Genomic DNA, 23,514 nt, shown 5'->3' with positions numbered 1-23,514 from the left:
TAGTATGATAATACACTCCACAATGAACTTAAGATACCATCTATGGAAAGAAAGCTATTTAGTTAGGCGTAAACTCGATTATGGATGGTCTGAAGCCCAGGATAATACCTTCACAACCTGGTGGAGTTGAGCGTTCCCACTTAGTAATATAGGCACTTGTCAACCTATAGCCTGGTGGTGCAGCATAGCCATAGTATGATCCATGCTTTGCACTGCCGCATTCTAAAGCCTTATCCTTATTGTTCCAGAACCTGACCTTTCCGAGTTTTTGCCCGTAATAAACACTAACCCAATAGAAGTATTCGTCCTCCGCGAGGTCAAGTTGTTTGGGCGCACCCCCAGTAGTCGATCCATAGGCATGACCCCAGGAGTCTCCGTACCTCATCTGCAATCCATCAACGTCATCCCATCCCCTCACGTATGCGGAAGTGATGCGAGGACTACGGTCGGTGATGGGAGCTTCACTCGAGTCGCTCCATGCAGCATGGGCCGTGTGACGGCCAAACGGGCCAAAGAAGATCTCTCGGTCCAATCTTTTCAAGACGGACTCGGGCATCTTGTCTCCCGCCAGGTATGGCCAATATTCGGCGTAGTTGAGTACATTCATGACCATACCGGAGTCGTAGTCTGCGTAGGCCCTGAGTTTGGCTGCAGCTGCGCTTCCTCTGTTGTCATAGTCGTTAAGCTCCGCACGGTAAGGCTTGACTTGTCCGCGCCCTTTATGATAGACCTTATTGACGTAGGTTGCATAGTCGAGATCATCATAACTGTCCTCATCCCCAGTGGATCCTGACGCAGGAGCAACAAGGTCAGAATATGCGTCCTTCCAAGTATCGACTATCTTAGTTGGCATTTCCAGGTCGACGGCTGTGGCAATAGCTCCTTTGAGTAGATGGCTCTGTTCCGACACAATGTTGCCTGCCGGCCCAACGACATTTTTGGGCGACGTTTTCCTCTTAAACTCGGCACGCATGGTGTTGACGTTCTTTTCCGAGTAGCCCCAGGCTATGCCATGCCTGATTCCATCAGATAATAGCATGAGGTGGATGTTGGCTGCAAGAGCAAACAAGGGAAGAGAAGGCACTGCAAAGCGTTCGACCCGAAACTCGGGAATGGCAGCCCTTACCACGCTTAAAAAAGCGATGTGAGTCGTCTTGAGCGTGTCTCTTGCTCTAATTCTTTCCTCACCCGACGAATCCTTGAAGTCTTCCCAGATCTGTGTGTAATTTTCCATATTATCTTGGAGACCTCGAATCTTCTTCCTCAGAATGTCCATCTGAGTTTCAGTGATCTTGGAATCAACGAGTGCCTCAATGCGCTCGCGCAGCTTCTCCCAGATCTTCTCAATTGAATTCGGGTGAAAGAGTAAACCGCCCAACAGGGTAGTGAGCGCGCTGAGGCTGCTTCCAATGACAGGAATAAGTTCACAACCCAAAGCCAAGACGGAGCAGGCATATTGTCCAACCTCGTCGGAGTCAGTGATCCCCAGCTTTTGACCACCGTCGGCGGCTTTGAGCAGCTTGGTGGTCAGATCGTTGAGAAACTTTTCACTAATTTTAATACCCATTTTTGAAATATCGGCTGGTAGATAAGGAGACGAATTGCAGGTAGATTATGGGAATAAGTAAGTCTCGTGAGGTGATGGCGGAATGGCTTGGGAGGTTTCTTCCAGTAATTGAAGTAATTCTCTCGGACTTATATACTAATAGATTCTTTATGCTGTACCAAGGATACTTGTTGCATATTTTCATGGCGTATCTCTTCTATCTACTCACAACACTAGATCAGCGCAAGTTGCGTAATGGCTGAAGCTAACAATACAGCTTCAGGTGAGATATTGCCTAAACTAACCATCTTGGAAATCTGGTGCAGCTGGCCTTGAACTGTGTCGATTCTTATTGGGCAGTAAACTTAGCGTGCGGAGAATGTGACGTGCAACGACACGGCACAACACGGCTCGGCATTTAGTGGAACAGATCCTTCTTTCAGCTGCTATACTAAATGCATATCCCTACCTCTTAAAGATGGAAATTTTATCATAGGGCAATGGCTGACGTTGACTTATCTAAAGATCGAGATCTTCCCAAGCAATATGTAGCAGTTCTTATTCAGATTCGAACTGTAGGATTATGTTGGCGTTGAAAATTAATATGCCGCTTACCTGGCTGGAGTGAAACCCTGCTAGCTTTATAAAACGCTAACTTACAATAATATAGCATTAGTATATGGATTGTGATATTTAATTAGTTATTAAAGGTAGATGTCTTTAGACTGAAGATGTAGTCTTTATTACATATACGTGACGTAACCGTGTGTCGAAGCAAAACGCGGTTATAGTCTTTAATTGTAATATTGGTTTTCAATCTCTTCCGTATAGTTCAGTACCCATCACTGTCGCAAACTGAATCGACGCTCACACTGCCTTTAGGTTTTTCGCAAGTAATAAATACAACGTAATCAGAGGCCTCCTGAGGCAGCCCAAGGTTGCCCTGAAATTCTAAAATATATTAGCCGTATTATTACCACTCCTCCTATTAGTTCAACAAGAACCGGAATTCCGCAGAAGGATATTGTGAGGTACGGACTGATACCTGAAACGATTAATATCCAACCTTTTGGGTTAGCCCATTCGCGGCATTGGACTGCTGGCCTTCAAGTCCTATCATTGACCAGGGTTTATCGCAAGATTGTGGCTTAGAATAAGCATAAATTAAGTCAGCTGCCCTCCAAGGTTTAGCCTAAGATATAACAACCAATGCATACACCCTGTCAGATAAGACTTAGCACACTGCGCCCGCTTGCCAAGTCCAAAATACAAGAAATCACAAACATTCAATTACTTCCCTTGGTCTGGAGGCCTTTTTTGAACATGTGTGAAGATAAAGAGGTCGCTGTAGGGACCATTGAGGGAGAAAAAATAGCTCCATCCTTCCTACTCACAAGAATTTTAATCGCGACACTAGCAAAATCCAACCAAACATGCTCACCTCCATCGTCATCCTTCTCATCACTCTCAGCACTTATGCCGCTGCTCAAACCCAAACCCCAACCCCAACAACAGCACCAACCATGACGATTTCACGTCCATCTCTTACGACACCATCATGCTGGGCGCTCATAGACTCCCTGTCAATTACCGGCGCCCCAGGACCTCCCATGGATATGTCTGAGCTGGGCGTATCCTTTGCCCTCGGAAGTCTCTACAACACCCAAGACCCTTGCAAACTTCCTGTCATCACTGGATCGTCAGCTGAGGGGTTCTCGAAGTGGGCTTCTGAATGGACCAGCTGGCAGGCGGAACATGTTTCTGAATATCGGGTAGTATGGGAGGCTTGCAGTGATGATCCTGCTATCACTGATCTTGTGCCAGTTGGACCTGATGCATGCAGCACTCTGAAAGCTAAAATCACTGGGACTTCTGCTGCAATTGAGGATAAATATAAGGACGAAGAGAAGGGAGAGGGCAATAAAGATGATAAGCCGGAGGCTGTGGATGGTTCCTCGGGTTCTCGTGTGACGGCGTCTTTAGTTGTTGCATTGATGGCTGGTGGCGTACTGGTTGCAGGATTATGGTGAGCAGTTTTGGACTGTATTTCAAGTATCTTTTCTATCTGGCTTAGACAATAGACTACTAATAAACTTTCCAACGCGAGACTCTCCTCGATGCACCTGATATTAGTTTGAAGGCTTGAATGCTAAGTAAACGTCATGCGTCCATTACTAGGGACTGGAGGATAAGGCCGCAATTCCAGAGGGATATAATTAGCGAGGATTACACCTAACATGCAATGTCTCACTTACATTCATTAATGCAATGTTTGGCGTATTTGAGACCGCGAAGCTGCTTATATGTCGGCAGATCCTTGTCTAACTGTTCCACTTCCGCCCGTATCTTGGCCCAAATATCTGGTCTACGTGGAAGGACAAAAAAACAGGTTGCCTAGTAAATTGGAGGCGGTGTCTCTTGCGGCGATCAAAACACTCAATAGTTCTGCGCGTATTTTCCGTAGATAGTCGGATATAACATTGACCCCTACAACGGATGGGAAGGATTGGATTCATTGCATTTTAGATACTTAAGCTAGGGCTGAGTTTATCTAGTACCGCCGAACCAAATATTAATTTATCAGAAGCTTCAGCGAGTCAACTATGCAGGTTTTCAAATCCCGTTACTTGCGGCCTAGAACGTCTCTCGATAGTGTTGTGTCAACCTCCCAAAGATCGGCTGGTGTATCATCCACCAGAACCTGGGAGATCTTATCCTTGAGCTGTGGATATTCATCTGCTGCCACCTGTGCAATCTGAATATTGCTCATTTTGCCTTGCATCAAGAAGAACCTCCTCCCTCCAGCACCCAGCTTCTCCAATGCTCTGACGTGAGCAAGAGCAACATCTCAGATGTCAACCCAGTACCACGAGGCTGTTAGAGGTAATTCGTTTTCCCATTTTCCCTGGCCAAGGCCTCTCAAACGCTTATTTGATGTATTGATTGAGTCTATAGATTTAAGCCATGGGACTGGTGGACCAATAATGAGAGATGGATTCATTGTGGTAAGAGAGAATCCAGGCTTCTTAACTTGCATCAAGTCCCAAGCAGCGCGCTCAGAAAATGACTTAACAGCTCTATAAGCCTGTACACCATCTTCATATGCCTCTTGCTTAGTTATTGGGTTGAAATAATGCTTTTGATACATCCTCTCGGGCTGTTCAATATTAACCACCACAGAGAACGATGATGTGATGACGACGCGCTTAATCGTTGGGGTGTAATCCCTCTAGGAAGGGGACATCCTTTAATGTACTTTATATTAGATCTTTTTCCTGCTATTTCTATAACTGAAGTTGTAGGGAGATTCGCTCGATCTCGATTGGGACTCAGATAATTTAGTTCCGTTCTTAAACAGGTTAAGATTTAGACAATTGAGTCCCGTTCCTAAAGAGGTATAGCACGATTCTTCCCATATCTCTATCTACTGCGGGCCAGGGAGGTTTACTAACTGTGGTGATACTTTACTTTTAATTTGTGGTAAATTTGGTAGCGGTTTTATTGCTCGACTTTCCCTTGGTGGATTAATCTACTTTAACTCTATTAAGTAATCGGTCCGACATGGCTGTCCCTTGCAAATTATTTTAAGATCTGATGATCCTCCTCTAAGCCCTATTAGTTGCTGCTGTCTTGGGTAAATACCCTCCTGAGGTACATATCCTATAGAATAACTTAGTATATATTGCTAAGAGATTCTAGGCACATAGGTAGTTAAAAATAAGATAGAAAATAAAATAGAAAGGGTAAAAATACAAACTTAGTTAACGAAAAGATTTAAATAGTCATATAATAGAAACTCTTAATTAGGTGTCTATTTAAGATGGCATGACTAAATATATTACGAGTTTCAGGTGGTATTTCCATGTCATCATACGCGTAAGTAGTCCTGCTCCACTCATTTGTAAGCGTGTTTCCAATTTGAGTCCGGGGCGGGTATTTCCATTACTGGAAATCTTGATGCTCCGTTATATAATGACCAGAATTGATATATAAGACATCAATCCAGCTGTCTTACTATCGATTAGTCTATAACAAATACTGCAATTCATCAACCGTACAATACGCTTTATCTCAATTATCTCCTGAATACCACAGTCTTTGCCAAGATGCAGCTCAGCAGCCTCCTCACTGTTATTTCCCTTGTCTCTGCTTCTATCGCAGCTCCCGGTGACCGTGGCAGTTACACTGTTTCTGGCCTTGGTGCCCGCAAGCAGGCTATCCTGAACGCTGGTGGCAACACCCTTGATCTGGCTATTGCCATGCTCGAGGATGAACACATGTCAACCGGCTACAAGTATGGCGAGTAAACCCATCTGCAAAGTTTGTATCTATTAACTGGCGTACTAACATTCAATCTTCCACAGGCGACGGCAAGACTCTCGATGCGGCCAACTTTGGCGTCTTTAAGGTCAACTGGGGAATGCTCCGTGTCTGCGCCAAGCGAGCTGGATTTGTAGGACAGCCCGAAAGTCAGTGGAACAACGGTGCTAAGCTCAAGTAAGTTATTGGAATAGGCATGCGTCATGTGTACTAGCTAATTGGCGGTTCAACTCACTCGTAGCTCTGATATCTACGCTGATGTTGCCTCCCGTTGGGACTGCCAGGAATACTATGGTTACGACAAGTGGTTTGCTGGTCACCGTAACGGTGCTACTGGCTTATCTAACCCCAACACTGAGGATATTCGATTCTACCGTGAGTCTGTTGAGTGGATCCAGAAGCAAATTGATTCGAAGTCCACTTATAAGACTGATGACACTCGCTTCTGGGTTGATGTCACTCCTATCTAAGCAGATCTATCAGTAAGTGTTTTTCTTAGTTCTTTTTTAAGTTTTTACCTTTAAGTTCAATCCACTGTTTCGAATGTCCCAGACTGACGCCTCTTTATAGACCTGGACCTTACTCCTGTTTGATCGCTGCCAGTGTAACTTTTATCTCTGTATCCTTCACTACTGTTATCTTTCGACGTATGAATCAGCTTGACTGTGAGCCTTGATGATTTTCTTACTGCTGCTAAGAATGACATTGAATCATGGGGAACTTCTAAGTCCTGGAACAATCGACCCATTGGCGCAAGGTATTTTGAACCCCAGTATAGACCTTGCAAAATTGGATTTTAGCCAGATGCTAGATAGCTTCCTCTGAAAGAATTTTAAGCATAATTTAAACCCCCATAAGGCAAGCAGTAATTTCAATGGTGTCTAGTTGACGCTCGTTTGTATTAAAGTGAGAGAGCAATACCGCCAATCGTGTTATGTCTCATGAGAAACGCTCTGCAACGGTCGGTGGTTATCTCTAAGTTCTGTATGGTGATTATAAGCTCTCAGCTACAGGTCTTAACTGCAAATAACACATCTAGCTTACTATTTAGATATTATACTATAATGCCTAACTAATTACTATAATATAAATATTAATAAGAATAAAACCTAGATTATAATTCTTTTATATATTTATTAGTTAATAGAAGATTATATTATAAGGAATAATCTAATAAAGGTTATATAAATAATATATATTTAGCTTTAAGATAAGGCATATAGCTATTAGATTTATTAAGAAATACTAATATATAAGAAAAGGTTAATTAAAGGTTTTAAGATAATATATATATTAGTATTATATAAGAAGGAGAGTTAGAAAGAAGGTTTGGGGCAATCAGAAGGCCATAGCGGTATTAAGTTTATGAGTCAATTATGATGTTAGCAAATACACTTCTGGTTTAACACAATGGGGCGGTTATCTCCATCGTGACGTATCACTAACATGACAGCGACACAGCAACTCAAGTATCTACCAATACCCAACTACAAAGAGCCAGAGTTGTCAGCACATGACCAGGCTGCTGAACCTCCAGATACTTTGTATGAGGCTATAATGTCAACCACAGAAGCATATGTCCCAGCAATAGTTAGAAAAGTCCCCAAAAGGATAATTGTAATGCTCCAGAGTACTCCGATGGACCAAGTGATCAATCGATCTTGCTTCCCACGCTTCCAATTATCGTAGAGCCACATACACCCCATAGGCTGGAATGACAGTGATGTAGCAAGCAATGCTCCGATCAAAGAAACGAGCCCACCAAAGATGGGTATACCACTAGCTATCACATACGCAACGACTGTGATACCGAAGGTACATCCTATCCAAGAAGCCCAATGGGTGAACGTATTGGCCGCAAGGTGCTTGGAGCCTCGCAAGACACGCACAAAGACATGCTTACTTGCCAGCTATAATATCCACAGTATTAGCAACATCTCACATGCGCATTTTAAGTAAGCACTTACATGGCAAGTCAACATAGTAGTGACTATCAGTCCAGGAAGTGCGATCCCATAACTGACTCTCTTGATCAAGACACCTGCGGATCCGAGAGCTGGCGAAGCAACATACGAGCCACAGAAATAGTATACCACACAGCCGATTGCGATATAGCAGGCACTGATGACTGTCTGGCACAGGATCAGAGATCTCGTATAGTGTCTAGGATCCCGCATTTCTGCTGCAATACTGAAAAAAGCCGGGGTGCCTGCATAAGCAAAGATCAACGCACAGATGGCAGACATAGCGTTGGTGAAGCTTGGCTTTTTGAAGAGCTCGTAGTCTGATACCCAAATTGCGTCTTTGGGTGCAGCTGCAGGTCTATCTTGTATACCCACGGCAATTGTAAGGATGATGACTGTGTTCGAGACTTCAGCACGGTATTCTCAAGGCAAGGGCGCGGTTAGTTACTAACCAGAAGAGATGACACAGATTAATCCCAGCCAAGCGAGCCAACTTAGTTTTCCCAGTGTTCGGATACTGGCAAAGATGAAGCCAGTGATAGCTGCAATTGCGACAAAGACGGCAGTACAAGTTCCGTGGTTAGAAACCGCATTGAAGCCAATTGACACGCTGAGCATTGCTGATCCGCAAACAAATGTCCAGTCTACATCACCAGGCATCAGTTAAAGCTCAACCGCCCCAATTCCAAAATGGAGTGGCTTTGGACTTACAGAGACCAAAGGCAAAGCCAAAGATTTCCTGACCAGCACGACCGAACATCAGGCCACCCGCATCATCAATACCGTAGACTTCACGATGCCGAAGCTTGAAAGTGCCGACTATGTAATCTGACCAGGTCGTGATTGCAGCTATAACACAAAGGCAGATGAGGCCAGGGATCATTCCCAGCGTGTCGAACACAGACGGGATAGACAAGATTCCAAGACCAAGCTGTGTCTTCATCATCAGACCAGCTGTGCCCACCCAACCGACCTACACATATATAATTAATAATCTGGAGGATCATTAGGCAGAGCAGACTCACATTGCGGTAGTTTGGGCCATCATCAGTGAGTCTTCCGAAAACAGCATCATGAGCATGACCAGGGTCATCATGAACTTCACCAGCAAACACTTGACCCTCTTGGTCATCGACCTTCTCGGTACCTAGCATAGTAATAATTTATCAGATAATTGAGCTCGTGTTCACCTTCCAAATGTTGGAGAACAAAGGAAAGTAACTCCGAGATCTGCATTTTGTCACGATGTGAAATTTTCTCCATTTTATCAGTATGACCTCCGATTCCAACCGCCAAGACCATGAAAGCGGAGCATATTTGTGGTATAAGTCAGGTAATTGAGCTTTATTGGAATGTAGTAGAGTAATTTCTTCTTGTAGCTCCAGAATGAGTTCCACTTAGTAAGAAGATTTTGCCGATACCGGATGTTGGAGAATGGTGGGCGAGAGTTTGATTGGTTGGGGTAGTAATTCAAGTGGGCTATTGATTTAATTTAAACTTAATAAGAGATCTTATTTACTTAGTATAAGTAATAGAATTTATTAACTTTATTATATATTTTAATTATTTAGTAATATAGATATTAAGAAAAGTTTAATTAAATATAACGTGGTTGATAAGTATATAACGCAGATAAGCATGTAACGCACTTTTCCCTCTTATATTATAGATTTTATCTAATTAGATATTTATTAACTATTAATAATATTATAATCTTTAAATAAAGCCAGAACCCTCCTTACCCTTTAGGCCCTTTAAAATAACCTAAAATTAAGTACCTAATATGCTATAAAGATATATAAGATCTCTAAGCCTAGGCTATATTGCTATAGAAATAGTATTTAATTATAATATAATTTTATCCTAAAATTGCAAAAACTATCTAATTTAGAAAAGCAGATAATAGTCTAATTTATTTTTAATTTAGATTTATAAAGGTTTCCCTTATAACTGTATTTTATAAAAGAAATAGCTAATTCTCTTCTTACTAACTGCAATATATTACCTATTAGTAAGTGCTAGGCTTATAACTTTATTAAGTAATAACTAGAGCTAAAGATATATTTATTTTAGAAATATAACTATTAAAGAGCTAAATATAAAGATCTATTTATTATTTATAACTAGTTTAGGCTTATATAAAATATAATTATAAAATATAATATCTAATTAGATAGTATTTAAAACTTTAATAAGACTGGCTTTATAATAGGTGCTATTATGGCTAAAATAGTTATTATAGGTTTAAAAAGGTAAGGAAGGCTAAAATTAATATAGCCTAAAAACCAGGAATAGATTATAGTAATCTAGGCAATTAATGCAGAAAGTTAATTAATTATACTATTTATTATTAATATAGGCTAATATTACCTTATAAATTAGTATTAAGAATATAACCTCTTAGGTAATTAAGTTATTATAATAAGTTAAAATAGATAGATAAATAACTAACTAGGTTTTTATTAGCTAAAGTACTTTAATTAGTCTATAACTAATAAATTAACTAGTCTTTATTATCTTCTAATCCTTAATAGTTATAAAAGCTATTACTTTGCCGATTTTAAGAGATATTATAAGGAAAATAAAATTATTATACTTTATATACTTACTTATATATCTTACTTACTCTAGCCTTTTAATATTAAGTATTTTAGGCTATTAAAAAAGGCATATAGTTAAGAAATAGAGTATTTAATTAGATACTTTATAACTTATATTTTAAAAATTAAGTTCTTTCCTACCTTTTATATTACTTTTAAAGCTACTTTTATAAAAAGTAATATTTAAGGAGGTTTTAAAGGAGCCAGGCTTACTCCTTTTAACTTAGAAAATATTATCTTAAAGCTTAATATGCAGTTATAGACTTTAATGCCTCTTAAGAAGGCTAATAAACCTTTAACCTTATAGGTTTTAAAGACCCTAAAGATAGTAATTAAGGCCTAATTTTAATTTAAATACCTTAAAAAATAAATTAAAAGACATAAAAGCAGCTCTTTAAAGTTAATTATTAAAGCTTTAAAGTCTAATACTAAAGCAATAAAGGCAGTTATATATAAGGTTATCTTATTAAGGGCTAAGGTCTAAAACCTTTAAGATATAAATAAGATATTAAGCTAATACTAGAGGGCAAAAAGGATTAAAATATAAAAAGGAAGGGCTATAATTATAAAGGATATATTATAAGTAATTAATTGAATAGATATTAATATATAGGTAGTAGCTAAATTATTTAGAAATAGTAATTAGGCCTAATTAAAGCAACTAGCTAGTTAGTATTATAGTATATATAGTAAGGCCAGGCATAATATAAGGACCTATTAGGTAGTAATTAAGATATTTAGGGAAGAGTATAGTAAGTAGTTTTAATTAATTAGATAGTTTATAGTAAATTTAAAGTAAGTTCTAGCTTAAAGGGTAAGAAAAGTGCGTTGCATGCTTATCTGCATTATATGCTTATTAACCACGTTATTTAATAAATTAATAAATTAATATTTATAATAATAATTTATTTTAATATATAAGTATTTATTTATTAAATACTTAAGTTTATTTTAATTTTCTTTTAATTTATAAAAATAAATTAATTAAGTTATTATATTTAATATTTATTAAAAAATACTATTATAAAAATAAGTAAAATTAATAATAAAGAGTAAATAGTTTTATATATAATTATAATTAAGCTAATAAAAATTTTAATAAATTTATATAATCTATTAAAAATAATTTAAATTACTTATATATATATTTTTATATATATTTAATATTAAAGAGAACTTAATGTATTAATAATTACTAAAACTTTCTTATAATAATAAGCCTAATATATAGTATTTAAATTTTAAAAAATATAATACTAAATAATTATTTAGCTATTATTTTATAAATATATTAAAATAAACTTAATATAATTTAATTTAATTCTTAAGAAATTATAATTATTATATTATTTTCTTTAATATATTTAATAAAATAAAATAAAATACTATATATATATTTATTTATTTATTTTAGGATTAATTATATAAAATAGAAAACTCAATATATATTTAAGAAATACTATTAATGTACTACTTAAGCTAGTAAAGCTAAGCCTTATCTGCTATATAATTACCTCTGGAAAACTCAATATGTGCTTTAAGGCGGTAGGAAAACAGTTGGAGATCTGCCCACGCCGCATGCTGCTGATTCAGGGGACTTCGGAGCCATGCGAGCATTATATCCGTTTTGCGGTCTGCCTCTTCAAAGTCGTGGTTGAGGACCAGCTTCTCAGCAAACCTACCGAGATAGGACATACTAGCTGCATCCATAGTATCCACGTCTATCTCTGGGACCAACTCTTTGGTCATTCTTCCCGTGATACCCATATGTTCTAATAACAGGATATAGTGACAGTTGAGTCTTTCGACCATACGGTCACTAATACTGAGGTTTTTCAAGTTATCCAAAGCTGCCCTAAGGATGATAGCAATAACCTCATATCGATCTTTTTCTGATAGACGAACAAGGCGATGTAGGAGTAAGGATAAGGGATGACCTTCTCCAAAGACGACAAATAGTGTATCGTGTGTATGCCGGAGTAATTCGAATGTCAAGGCCTTGTGTCGCTGGTCAAAAGCGACAATAATATCGCACAGATAGAAAAGAAGAGTAGCTTCTTGATCCTCCACGATAGACCTAAGGTAATTAAGGGACTCATTGAGAGCCTGAAAGCCAGGCTTCATGTTGTTGGCCATGATTAAGGTGCGGGCTTGAGCTAGGCTTGTGTAGCATTGAATGGTGGTAGAATAGTCGCCAGCTTGACCAGGGTGGGATCTCCTTGCGATTTCATGGTGGTCTGAGTGATAGTAGCCGTAGAGAAGTCGAAGTAGCTCGTCTGTGGATTGCTGAACACTGGAAGCATGAAGAATGGGATCTGGCGACGGCGAGCGACAGACTATGTTTGAGTTTGAGCTACTAATTGTGAGCATTCCGACTTTGATCTTCATCTCGAGGTCCGGCCTGCGGTGTAGATATCTTTCGATATCTCCCCATTCGACTTGTCTACCTTGTAGAAAGAAGACAGATTGTTTTCCGGCAATATCTCGTTGTTGTTTGAGTAGAGACATCTGAACGACTTCCTTCTCTTTATATTTCTTATGTAACCTCCACTTTTGAAGGCGATACTTATACATCCTCGGTCTATTCATTGTTTAGTATTTGTATACTTTATGTATTGGGATTATATCCAAGTGACCACTTACGTTGCATGGAAATTATATCTCAGCCGCATTATCTCCACTATTTCTTTAAGTGGCCTCGCCTCATCTGAGTAGAGCCTCGTGATTTGGTGCCGCAGACGAGCCCACTCGTCGTCGTTGCACGTATTGGCAATCATGATCTCCGGGCCGCGGTGTTGAACATGGGTGGGAGACGAGTGGATGATGCTCAACAAAGATGTGCAAAGCCGTGCTCAGTCTAAGCCGGTAAATCAGGTGTGTCTGATCCACAGGAGAGCAGGTCCAATAGTTGTGAGGAAGAAGGAAGTGGTTCAAGACCTGGGCACAGAAAGTGTTCCTTTTAGATCACGGGATTGGTGGAGAACAAAAGAACAAACATATGCGGATCCTGTTACATGCTAGGAAGCTTGGCAGCTTAGGATGCTTATTGTGATTGGCTGAGAACAAAAGGACAAGGTGGTGGATCCATTTCAGGGGGCTGCACCGCAGTTTGCTAGGATTAAAATGAGCCGACACCACTTCTGGTAAAGAAGCGATGACATATGTCAATTGTTGGGCAAAACACTACTGTCCAACATGCGCTGCAACGACATCCTGATGGGATCCAAAAATGGCCTCGATCCGCTCCACGGTATGTACTGCTGAGAGAAGGTCTGATATCCTTTTACTACGTAGTACGCTCAAAGCCTGAACCCAATTCAAGCCACCACTCGCTACTATGAATACTCTAACATTATTCTTTCCTTCCCTTTATATAGTAATCTTCCTTTAACATAGAACCTACTTATGTCCCTAACCTTGGGTAAAAGCTGCCTGATCTGCTTGCTGCCTTACTAACTCTAGATTATATATTAAGCTTAAGCTTCGAGCTCCAGGGTACGAAACTCCCAACTTGTCTTCTCTTACTTCTACTCTAACTTTTCAATCTCATATCCCATCGTCCGTCAGTACCAGTGCCCCATCTCGCTACTGGGGTACGCCATAAGTCCTGCCCTGCTCTTGCCTTGAACCTGACACTCCAACGTCACGCCACCGCCAACTATCTACTTTCATCTCGACTCAACTTCCTTGGTATTTACCTTGAGGACCAGGACAAGTCTCAATGTATTAGGTCCGTCCCGCAGTATGGACTGAGTCTTAAGGCATAGTCCCCCATGATTGGTGGGTTAACTTGAAGTTTGAAACATTCCAAGACAGCCCACGCTGTCGACCCATAGGAAAGCGGCTGACGAGCTACCTGGTATGCCCATGCATGTTTACACAGATACATCGGATGAAATTTAAAAGATTCTGAGTCGAGTCAACGGCCTTCTTATATTCACTGATCAACGCTTGTGATTGATTTTCTGTGCCCTTCCTTCACTATTTTCCTTTTCTCATTCCAACTTGACTTTCAGTCTATTCCTCTCGTTAACTTCTTTCCTGCAACCCTGATCAGTTGACCTCATCATGGTTCATCCTACAGTTTTCACTGGAGCAGTGCTCCTTTTCTTCACCTCTCTTGCTACCGCCAAGCCCGTTATCATCGCAAGTCCGATTGCATCTGGAACTCTCATTCCTGGCTTCCCTCATCGTGAGTCTGCACCCTCACCTGCCATAAGGTAGCTTACCTTATTAATATTTTCTTACAGAGTTGAAAGATGGTGGTAAGTTCTGGAATCGCGCGATGCCAGTAACAGCTCTTTCCACAGCCGCGGCTGTCGAAGATGCCGAATCTACCGAAGATGAGGCATGTGAGGAGTCTGAAGAGTTCGTCACTGAGACTACCGAGGATGGTTGTGATCTTGTCGAGGAAACTGAAACCGCGCTGTCCCCGGCGGTCTCCACGACCACACCTGTCGAACAAAACTTCGAGTCGACGTCCGCCACGCCTTTGCTTGCATCTGCTACGCCCACTAACGCTGAGTCAACCCCTGTGTCGTCCACAGGAAGCGGAAGCTCTGACGGTTGCGGCAAGCAGTCCTCTCTTACTAGTGGCACCTATAGCGTCACTATCAGTGGCCGCACTCGCTCGTATATCCTTGATGTTCCTGAGAGCTACAATAGTGGCAAGGGATACAAGCTCATCTTTGGTCTTCACTGGCGTGGAGGCACCATGGAGGATGTGGCGACGGGCCAGACTGTTGAGGCCGGTGTCTGGAATTACTACGGTCTGAAGCGCCTGGCTGAAGACAGCGCCATCTTTGTTGCACCACAGGGCATTGATAACGGTTGGGGCAACAGCAACGGAGACGACCTCAAGTTCATCGATGCCATAATGGAGCACGTTGAAGCAGATCTCTGCGTTGACCAGTCCCAACGCTTCGCTACGGGTTTCAGTTACGGGGGTGCCATGACATACTCGCTCGCATGCTCCCGGGCCGATAAGTTTCGCGCAGTTGCCGTCCTCTCGGGCGCCCAGCTCAGTGGCTGCGATGGTGGCAACGACCCTGTCCCGTACCTTGGAATTCATGGTGTTGATGATAGTATTTTGAGTATCTCTATGGGCCATTCCCTGCGGGACAAGTTCGTGTTGAACAATGGTTGCCAGGCCCAAACCGCGTCGGAACCAAGCTCTGGCAGCTTGACTCACACCAAGACCTCTTACACCTGCAATTCGGGATATCCGGTGACATGGATTGCGTTTGATGGCGGGCACATTGCTTCCCCCCAGGATGGGGCGACAACTGATAGTGGATCGAGCACATGGGCTCCGGGGGAGACATGGGAATTCTTCTCTCAGTTTTCGTAAACTAGGTAGCACATGTTTGGGTCGGGAAAGAGTTGGTCAATGACAATAGCCGTTCGTAGCTGCACTACTAGGCTCACCCCTTTCAACCCCGCCCAATAGATAGTTACATACTGTAGGTAGGAAACATGTGTGGAGAAACAAACGACTGTGCCGCCATTGTGTTTCGAATAATTTACAAGTTACTTGTATTTTAATTTACCCACAAACTTGCTAATATTAGCAATAAGTCAACAGGCCAACCTAATTCTTTAGGACTAGTAAATAGCTGTATTAAATTAATTCCTAAATTGTAAACGGTGGCCGGTTAAGTAGGGGTGGTTTGCCAGAATTACCTGTCAGATCTTGTGGACATGGATTCTTTCAGCGCGGCCCATCCGACCAGAATGAGGCCTGATAAGTTTAGCTCATCTCCGTTTGCAGTTGAAACAATCGGATAACTTTAGTTCTTGGCAGTTTCAAGTGCTTCGGTAAAACTCTTCCAAGGGTTTTTTATGGTCAGTTTTATCCCCTTCGTGGTAAGGCGTGGAAGTGTTTAGCACCCTCTCCTGCTCAACCAGGTTTGGCATGTGTTATCGTAAGATGACCAACGCTCACTTGGACAGGTTTGCAAGCGCTTGAGTACACTCCTGCAATTATACTAAGTCGTAGTGAAGTTCGGCTAGAGCTCATCCTGTAACATGTCTCCGATTTCTTTTCGATTAATTCTTCCAGCAATTACATGATAGAGATATTGTCCTGGAGAGGGATAGTCTAATTGACTTTGGAAGTGTTGTCTTATTGTAATATTTTCACTCCACTACACATCAGCAGTGTTTATCACTTAAGAGTAATATAAAAGGGCCATATAATCCGGCTCTTGATGTTTTCCAGTCACATTCCTTACAACTCAGCAGGCAATTGGCTTCGGTGTCGTGTCTTATTCTCTCTTTAGTCATTCTCTTTTCTTTTTCTTCCCTTCGTTCAAGCTAGACTTAACATTTTGACTCTCGTTACCTCCAACAAAATGAAGATCTCACTCGCTTCTCTCGCGGCCATGGTGCCCTTCGTCTCCGCTCACTACTTCTTCGATGTTCTCGTCATAGACGGCAAGGAAACTAACAGCATGCAATACGTCCGCTCCAACACCCGTGATGCAAAGTACAATCCTACGAAATGGGATAACATCCGTGACGATATGACTCCCGACAAGCTCGACTTCCGCTGCAACAAAGGTGCATTCACCTTCGCCGGCCAGACCGAAACCGCTGAGATCAAAGCTGGGTCCAAGCTCGCCATGAAGCTCGCCGTTGGTGCCACCATGCAGCATCCCGGGCCTGCCCTCGTCTACATGTCCAAGGCTCCGACCACTGCGGATGCGTACGAGGGTGATGGAGAGTGGTTCAAGATCTTCGAGGAAAGTGTGTGCAACAAGGACGGAGATTTCACGCGCGATGCTTGGTGCACCTGGGACAAGGATCGCATCGAGTTTACCATTCCTGCTGACCTTCCTGATGGAGAGTATCTCATTCGTCCCGAGCATATTGGTATGATCTATCTCGTCCCATCTGCGGCCCGTCCAGGATATGCATATTGACTTCTCTCTTAGGTGTCCACGGTGCCCACGTCGGCCAGGCCGAGTTCTACAACACGTAAGTCTAATCCTCTCCGTTTCTTTCCATCCCCACCAGTTCCTCGATGAACACACATAGCCTAACGCTTTCTAGCTGCGCTCAAGTCAAAGTCACTGGTGGTGGCAGCGGTGTACCCGGTCCAACGGTCAAGTTCCCTGGTGCTTACAAGAAGGACGACCCGTCCTTCAACTTCAGCATCTATGGCGGCTTCAAGGAGTACCCAATGCCCGGCCCGGCCGTGTGGACTAGCGGTAACAGTGGAAGTGGCAGCGACGACACCACTGATGTTACGAACAACACCACCGTCCCGGACGAGGCCGCATCCACAGGGGCTGGCTGCACTAGCCGTAAGCTTGCGCGCCGTGGCCTAAAGAGTCGTCGCCACATGCATTGAGCACATTTTCCAATGCACCGCCGGCCATGGTTCTCCGCGGCTTGAAAGTTCAGTGATCAATATCCGGGCGATACTATGGATCTGAGGAACTGCGAGCTCTTGGTTTACTGCTGCTTCTTCCCCTTCTCTTTATTTCTCTATGCTTGCGACTCACCAGGAGTGATCTCGCCTTTGTAGTATATAAGAAATATTTTTATATTGTATATTGTCTAAGATAGTTAAATTATTATGTTATTTCTTATATTAATTCTTCTTTATATCTTAATTTTCTCACGTGTTGCCTGCCCCTAAACCAACAATGGAGAGGCTCTGAAACTTTCGGACGTTTTGTTCCACAGGCCTATTAAAAATCATCTTTTGGACCCACCCGAAGCTGAAACTCATGGACCTCGGTTATGAACCCTAATGTTTTACGAGAATTCAACAGATGTCTGCCAGATGCTGGATTCAAGCGAAGATAAATAGAAGCTGCTGCATAATAGCCTCGATAATATGTTAACCTTGAGATTTGTTCTTGGAAATTAGATATTGTCTATAGTATTTGTCTTGGCGGTATGCTTATCTATGTTTGCATGGACAAGTTTCCAGCTAAATCTTTGCTGTTAATTTATACTCTGAGTTTGCCAATAGCATAAAAGCACATACTGTCAAAAATACAAGAAGAACCCATTTTAATATATGACAACTCTGGGGATGTTTATTCTTTTATATTGATTCTCATTGAGATATAAGAACAAAGACAACAGCAGACATGTGAGTTCAGGGTAGGCATCTCTGCTCTCGTCAACGCAGTCGGCCCGATATCCCAACCAATTACAGCACGTTGCTCAAGGAAGATCGTGGGCGCTGATTGTGCCTACGATATCCTGTCTCGTGACGCGGGATGGATTTGGACTTGCCAACTTGATCTAAGTTGATTGCCACGTGTTGGTGATAGTTTGCAGCTACAGTGATGCTCGGCCGATGAACCGAAGAGCAGCGTAACCAATCAAGATGAATAAACAGCAGCTAAGCTTCACTGGACAATTCATGACAGGCGTCTAGACGTAGCAACAATGTTTCAACAGAGCTATCATTCGTCATTTTCCGCTCCGGCAGACTAAATCGCGGGGAAATCTGAACCATCCCTCTGGATCTAGACCATTCAACGGACTTCTCTGCCACGGACTTCTCGCCGTCATTATCCCTCATCACGAGTCACGAAATTGCCAAGCCTAACTGAATTGAACGCTGGACCACGAAACGGAACGGGCGCTTGGTGTTGAGCTATGCGGGAATTGGCCGAGAAAATCCCTGTTTTTGGAGATGGGGACATTGAGATTGGCTGGTCTGTTCGAGAGCATTCTGATCCACATTATTAGCATGAGAGATTGCCATAACCTTGTTTCTCGTTGGTCAATCATGTGTGAGAGTACCCCACCCCCAGAATGGACTCGTTGTTGCGGAGAAATTGGGCCTTGAGAAATTACGTACTGGAAGTGGGAGACATTTCTCCAAGATTCTGTGGTGCCATTTAGCGGTGAATCGTGCCATGTACTGACAGAAAACTGGGAATGACCTTGAAGAGATAGTCACAGAGAATATTCTACTCAGTCAGGAAAGTAAACATAAAGAGTCTGCCATCTCTAGGTGCCTAAACCTGAGCACCCAAGCCGACGATTGCCATCCTCCCCCCATCTTTCATGTGCAAGCTAATACCATTCAGGCAACTGTCCCGCACTCTCAAGGCTAGGCAAATTTCTTAGCCCGTCTCTTCCTCCGGAAACTTGGCCGATCCTCTCCATGTTTTCCCCCTCTTGCTCCCCCAGCATTTAATAGAAATATTGGGGCGGTTGCAATCTCCATCTTTCCCCAGATCACACTTCCCCGCATCTCTCTCTCACATCTTTCATTTTTCTTATTCTTTGAAAGATTTTTCGGTCCCGGCTTCGTGAACATGTCGGACGAAAAGGTCTCGTCTGCCCCAGAGGCTCATCTCGATACCTCTGATCCTAGCAAGACTCATCCTGATGTTATCGACCATGCTCGTTCTGCGGCCAACAAGGAACAGAAGATGACCCTCATGCAGGGCATCAAGCTGTATCCCAAGGCTGTCGCGTGGAGTATTCTCATCTCGACTTGCATTGTCATGGAAGGATTCGATATCGTTCTTGTTAACAACTTCTGTGAGTTGCGTCGCACAATATTACTCGACTTGGACTGACAATTGCTGTTCAGATGCTTTCCCTCAGTGGAACAAGAAGTACGGTCAACTTCAGCCTGATGGAACGTATCAGGTTTCAGCAGCATGGCAAGCAGGCTTGAGTAATGTATGAGCCATCAAAGGTCGCCCAATTGACAAAGCTAACCATCACAGGGTGCCAACGTCGGTTCCATCATCGGTCTCTTCCTCAACGGTTGGCTCTCAGAGCGATTCGGTTATCGATACACCATCATCGGCTGCCTCATCTGGCTCTCGGGCTGCATCACCCTCTTCTTCACCGCCCAGAACGTCCAAATGCTCCTCGCCGCCGAAATCCTCTGCGGTCTCCCATGGGGTATCTTCCAGACCATCTGCGTCACATACGCCTCCGAAGTCTGCCCCATCGCCCTTCGAGGTTATCTCACCACATACGTCAACTTCTGCTGGGGTCTCGGACAGGAAATCGGCATTGGAATCTTGAGATCTATGATCGGTCGAACCGATCAGTGGGCTTACAGAATCCCCTATGGTCTGCAATGGATCTGGCCTCTACCTTTGATGGTGGGATTGTGGCTTGCTCCCGAGTCTCCTTGGTGGCTTGTTCGCAAGGGCCGTGTTGCTGATGCCAAGAAGAGTCTTCTACGACTTACGAGCCTTAACCGTGAGACCGATTTCGATGCTGATGAGACTGTTGCTATGATGGTTCATACAACTGCTCTCGAGGAGAAGCTGACAGAGGGAAGCTCTTATATCGATTGTTTCAAGGGTGTTAACCGTCGCCGAACCGAAATTGTCTGTATGGTTTGGGCCATGCAGAACCTCAGCGGTAACTCCTTTTCCAACTACTCAACCTACTTCCTTGAGCAAGCCGGTATGTCTGCTGAGCACGCCTACTCCTTTGCTCTTGGACAATATGCCATCAACATGATTGGTGTCTTTGGTGCATGGGGTCTGATGTCCATTGGAATTGGTCGCCGAACTCTGTACCTTTACGGATTGTGCGGCCTCTGCACTGTCTTGTGCATTCTTGGCTTCCTAGGTCTTGTCCCCGAGGCTGATCGCCAGAAGGGCGCTCTTGCTACTGGAAGTCTCATGATTGGCTGGGCTGTTGTTTACCAGCTCACTGTCGGCTCCGTGGCTTACTCCCTTGTGTCTGAGCTTCCCTCTCGTCGTCTTCAGATCAAGACCGTCGCTCTTGGTCGTATCTTCTAGTAAGTCTGACCTACAAATGCCAAAAGCACACGCAGCTAACCAATTACAGTGGCATCGTCGGCATTGTCAACGCTGTTCTGGCTCCTTACATGCTTAACCCCACTGCCTGGAACTGGAGCAACTACACCGGTTTCTTCTGGGTAAGTCTTGAAGCGTTTCCTCACTCAATTGCCAAGCTAATGTGATCAACAGGGTGGTATCTGCTTCCTCTGCGTCATCTATACCTACTTCCGCCTGCCCGAGCCCAATGGCCGAACCTTTGCCGAGCTGGGTGTTCTGTTCGAGAAGGGTGTCAGCGCTCGAAAGTTCGCTACCACCAAGGTCGATGTATTCCACGAGTCTGTCGATGATCACGTCCTCGATCAATTGAGCAAGGCCGATCAGGCTACAGTTGAGACTGTTGAGCAAGCCCCAGCACGCAAGTAGATCTTGATCGAAGGTTACGAAGCGTCTGGAACAAACTCTACTGGACAGTCTTTGCTTGCACATCAACGAGCCAAGACAGCTTATGTAAATAATATTAACGCATAAATAATGAGATATTGATTGATTATCATGATCGCGTGCTATCCTCGGCAAACCCTACGTACCTTCTCCTTATGTAGATCCGTGCATACAACCTTAAACGGAGCTGTGTCTCAATACGTGACCATTTCTGTCGATCCCTGATACTTTCTCGGCGAATCCGCGAAAACCCCCACTTCTGCTTGAGCTTGGCGATTGTCACGATTATCCAACGCCTTTCATTGCTCTTGTACAGGTCTAGACAAGCAAATGCACCTAAGCCCAATGTTGACTGATCACCAATCATAATGGCTCCCAACCCTTTCGAGTATACATGATAAGTCCAACCGGAATAATCGCATCTTCCCGATAGACAACAAACTCTGGGTATTGAAGAGAACCCCCGTTATCGATAGTAACCCCCTCAACCTTAGATATCGTTAGTGATCAATCGCTTGCAGTTATCATGGACTTACACAGTTGAAGCCACGCGAGGGCCTGGTGATGTCATGGTCTGCTAGAAGTTTGCGCTGAGGCTTACTCGCTACGACGTAGCAAATAAGCATAGCATGAAGGTTTGAGCTGACATAGTGGTTCTTCACGTAGACGTCTGCTTCTATATCTTTCATGAGCACTGTGGTAAAATGAATGAAGAAATTGTGACTTACTTGAAGAATTTGGCGTAGAGTAAATGCCAGGACCAAACATCCCCTCATCATCTTGGAATGTTAATTCACTTTTGCAATTTCTCCTCAACGATGAACTCACCGGCATATCTAAGTTTGAACGATTGTCTTAGAATACTGCATACACCACACTCATCGTCGTAGCAAAGCTTCAGATCATTGCCCGAGTCTCCGATGTGACATGCACGTGAGGTACCATGATACAGCCTCTTATAGCTCCCGCCGTTCCTGGAGTTGAAATCAGTGGCTACCCAGTTTTAGTAAACTTGAGTTCTGTCATACAGGTATGCGAAGAAGCGCTGTCCCCGATAAGACTTGTCTATGTCGTCTCGACTAGCTAGGTAGATCGACTTGACCTTGGCGCTTTTATCATCGTGGCACCATGAATGGTTGAACTTGAACTCATCTAAACATTTGGATTAGCCTTATAAGATAACTGTAGAATGAGTTATATCTTACGATCTTTATAGCTTGGATCACTTCGACTCAAGCGTTTCATCCGCTAGTAGAAGACTAGTCAGTATCCATCCCCAATAGTTGATCCAAGTACATACAATGGGCATGGTGGTGATGGGACACGAGGCTTGAGGTTGGCTATGTGTAGAAAAGAAACAAGCAAGCTATTTCAATAAAGTGCTGTCGGTTTGAACAAAGTTTAAGTTTCAAAACACACTTCGATTTGTCTCATGCGAGTCCGGCTCTGACTGCCATGATGACCTGATCTGGGGAGCCATATAAGTACACTGACTTTAAAGATGCATTGCTTATTCTGAAGGCAAGCAGTTAACGGATCAGAATGCCCGGAACCTCTAGATGCTATTGATGAGAAGGATTAGGCAGCTCACTGCCAATCGAGGTGTTGCCTCACGCTTGCTGAGCTGCTTGGACATTGATGCATATCAAAAGTCCTAGATATCATTGACGTGGCCCAATGCCTTTCCATTTTTCGACCTTTTTGCACTTTCAATCTGCAATCATCAATCACGAAACCTCTTTGGCGCTATCACAATGACTCTGAGAGCTCTACGGCTCATCAGATGGAAGTTGGGTAGCCAATAACAACCCAAAGAAATTTGGGTGGTTGGAGGATGGGTGACTTGACTCAGGTGAGAACTCAGGCGAGCGCATGCAGCTCTGCAGGGAAGA

General features: G+C 43.0%; 8 protein-coding genes across 8 annotated transcripts; 4 read left to right on the top strand and 4 right to left on the bottom strand.

Annotated features, from left to right (window-relative positions):
* Window positions 1-58: 58 nt before the first annotated feature.
* On the bottom strand, window positions 59-3,629 carry BKA55DRAFT_665122 (delta endotoxin; the record flags this gene model as incomplete). Its single annotated transcript, XM_046197738.1, has 3 exons — window positions 3,069-3,629; window positions 2,016-2,065; window positions 59-1,400 (listed from the first exon to the last, which is right to left on the bottom strand). Exons 1-3 carry the CDS (start codon window positions 3,156-3,158, stop codon window positions 59-61), a joined length of 1,482 nt encoding a protein of 493 aa, XP_046047771.1. The 5' UTR covers window positions 3,159-3,629.
* Window positions 3,630-5,652: 2,023 nt separating this feature from the next.
* BKA55DRAFT_595640 (uncharacterized protein) lies at window positions 5,653-6,336 on the top strand (the record flags this gene model as incomplete). The annotated part of the gene is made up of 3 exons (XM_046195831.1): window positions 5,653-5,845; window positions 5,911-6,043; window positions 6,108-6,336. 3 exons carry the CDS (start codon window positions 5,653-5,655, stop codon window positions 6,334-6,336), a joined length of 555 nt encoding a protein of 184 aa, XP_046047770.1.
* Window positions 6,337-7,353: 1,017 nt separating this feature from the next.
* Window positions 7,354-8,984, bottom strand: BKA55DRAFT_515738 (uncharacterized protein; the record flags this gene model as incomplete). The annotated part of the gene is made up of 6 exons (XM_046188034.1): window positions 7,354-7,776; window positions 7,834-7,994; window positions 8,100-8,225; window positions 8,283-8,474; window positions 8,542-8,803; window positions 8,856-8,984. 6 exons carry the CDS (start codon window positions 8,982-8,984, stop codon window positions 7,354-7,356), a joined length of 1,293 nt encoding a protein of 430 aa, XP_046047769.1.
* A 3,849-nt stretch (window positions 8,985-12,833) lies between these two features.
* Window positions 12,834-13,207, bottom strand: BKA55DRAFT_515662 (Clr5 domain-containing protein; the record flags this gene model as incomplete). The annotated part of the gene is made up of 2 exons (XM_046188026.1): window positions 12,834-13,011; window positions 13,074-13,207. Coding segments are annotated over 2 exons (312 nt in total), but the record flags the coding sequence as incomplete, so codon positions are not given.
* Window positions 13,208-14,715: 1,508 nt separating this feature from the next.
* Window positions 14,716-15,780, top strand: BKA55DRAFT_595638 (hydrolase; the record flags this gene model as incomplete). Its single annotated transcript, XM_046195830.1, has 2 exons — window positions 14,716-14,868; window positions 14,905-15,780. 2 exons carry the CDS (start codon window positions 14,716-14,718, stop codon window positions 15,778-15,780), a joined length of 1,029 nt encoding a protein of 342 aa, XP_046047767.1.
* A 1,003-nt stretch (window positions 15,781-16,783) lies between these two features.
* On the top strand, window positions 16,784-17,988 carry BKA55DRAFT_704541 (putative endoglucanase; the record flags this gene model as incomplete). Its single annotated transcript, XM_046200645.1, has 3 exons — window positions 16,784-17,303; window positions 17,366-17,408; window positions 17,484-17,988. 3 exons carry the CDS (start codon window positions 16,784-16,786, stop codon window positions 17,782-17,784), a joined length of 864 nt encoding a protein of 287 aa, XP_046047766.1. The 3' UTR covers window positions 17,785-17,988.
* A 1,602-nt stretch (window positions 17,989-19,590) lies between these two features.
* BKA55DRAFT_574066 (general substrate transporter) lies at window positions 19,591-21,721 on the top strand. The gene is made up of 5 exons (XM_046193270.1): window positions 19,591-19,949; window positions 20,002-20,093; window positions 20,141-21,177; window positions 21,228-21,318; window positions 21,371-21,721. The coding sequence occupies exons 1-5, from the start codon at window positions 19,721-19,723 to the stop codon at window positions 21,602-21,604; spliced, it is 1,683 nt and encodes a 560-aa protein (XP_046047765.1). The 5' UTR covers window positions 19,591-19,720; the 3' UTR covers window positions 21,605-21,721.
* A 105-nt stretch (window positions 21,722-21,826) lies between these two features.
* Window positions 21,827-23,138, bottom strand: BKA55DRAFT_85891 (uncharacterized protein). Its single transcript, XM_046201666.1, has 7 exons — window positions 22,923-23,138; window positions 22,828-22,870; window positions 22,651-22,774; window positions 22,451-22,596; window positions 22,351-22,401; window positions 22,159-22,298; window positions 21,827-22,111 (listed from the first exon to the last, which is right to left on the bottom strand). Exons 1-7 carry the CDS (start codon window positions 22,929-22,931, stop codon window positions 21,986-21,988), a joined length of 639 nt encoding a protein of 212 aa, XP_046047764.1. The 5' UTR covers window positions 22,932-23,138; the 3' UTR covers window positions 21,827-21,985.
* Window positions 23,139-23,514: the final 376 nt, after the last annotated feature.

This window comes from Fusarium redolens, assembly GCF_020744475.1.
Source record: "Fusarium redolens strain MPI-CAGE-AT-0023 chromosome Unknown BKA55scaffold_11, whole genome shotgun sequence".
NCBI lineage: Eukaryota > Fungi > Ascomycota > Sordariomycetes > Hypocreales > Nectriaceae > Fusarium > Fusarium redolens.
The sequence above is the reverse complement of the archived record's forward strand: the minus strand, read 5'-3'. Positions and strand labels throughout refer to the sequence as shown.

What these genes read in the sequence shown, in the direction of transcription:
- BKA55DRAFT_574066 (XM_046193270.1), top strand. Translation starts at nt 19,721, where the DNA reads ATGTCGGACGAAAAGGTCTCGTCTGCCCCAGAGGCTCATCTCGATACC. An exon ending in CGTTCTTGTTAACAACTTCT is followed by an intron (nt 19,950 to 20,001) that starts GTGAGTTGCGTC and finishes ATTGCTGTTCAG; the next exon opens with ATGCTTTCCCTCAGTGGAAC. An exon ending in GGCAAGCAGGCTTGAGTAAT is followed by an intron (nt 20,094 to 20,140) that starts GTATGAGCCATC and finishes TAACCATCACAG; the next exon opens with GGTGCCAACGTCGGTTCCAT.
- BKA55DRAFT_85891 (XM_046201666.1), bottom strand. An exon ending in CAGCGCTTCTTCGCATACCT is followed by an intron (nt 22,597 to 22,650) that starts GTATGACAGAAC and finishes TTTCAACTCCAG; the next exon opens with GAACGGCGGGAGCTATAAGA. An exon ending in CCTCGCGTGGCTTCAACTGT is followed by an intron (nt 22,112 to 22,158) that starts GTAAGTCCATGA and finishes ACGATATCTAAG; the next exon opens with GTTGAGGGGGTTACTATCGA.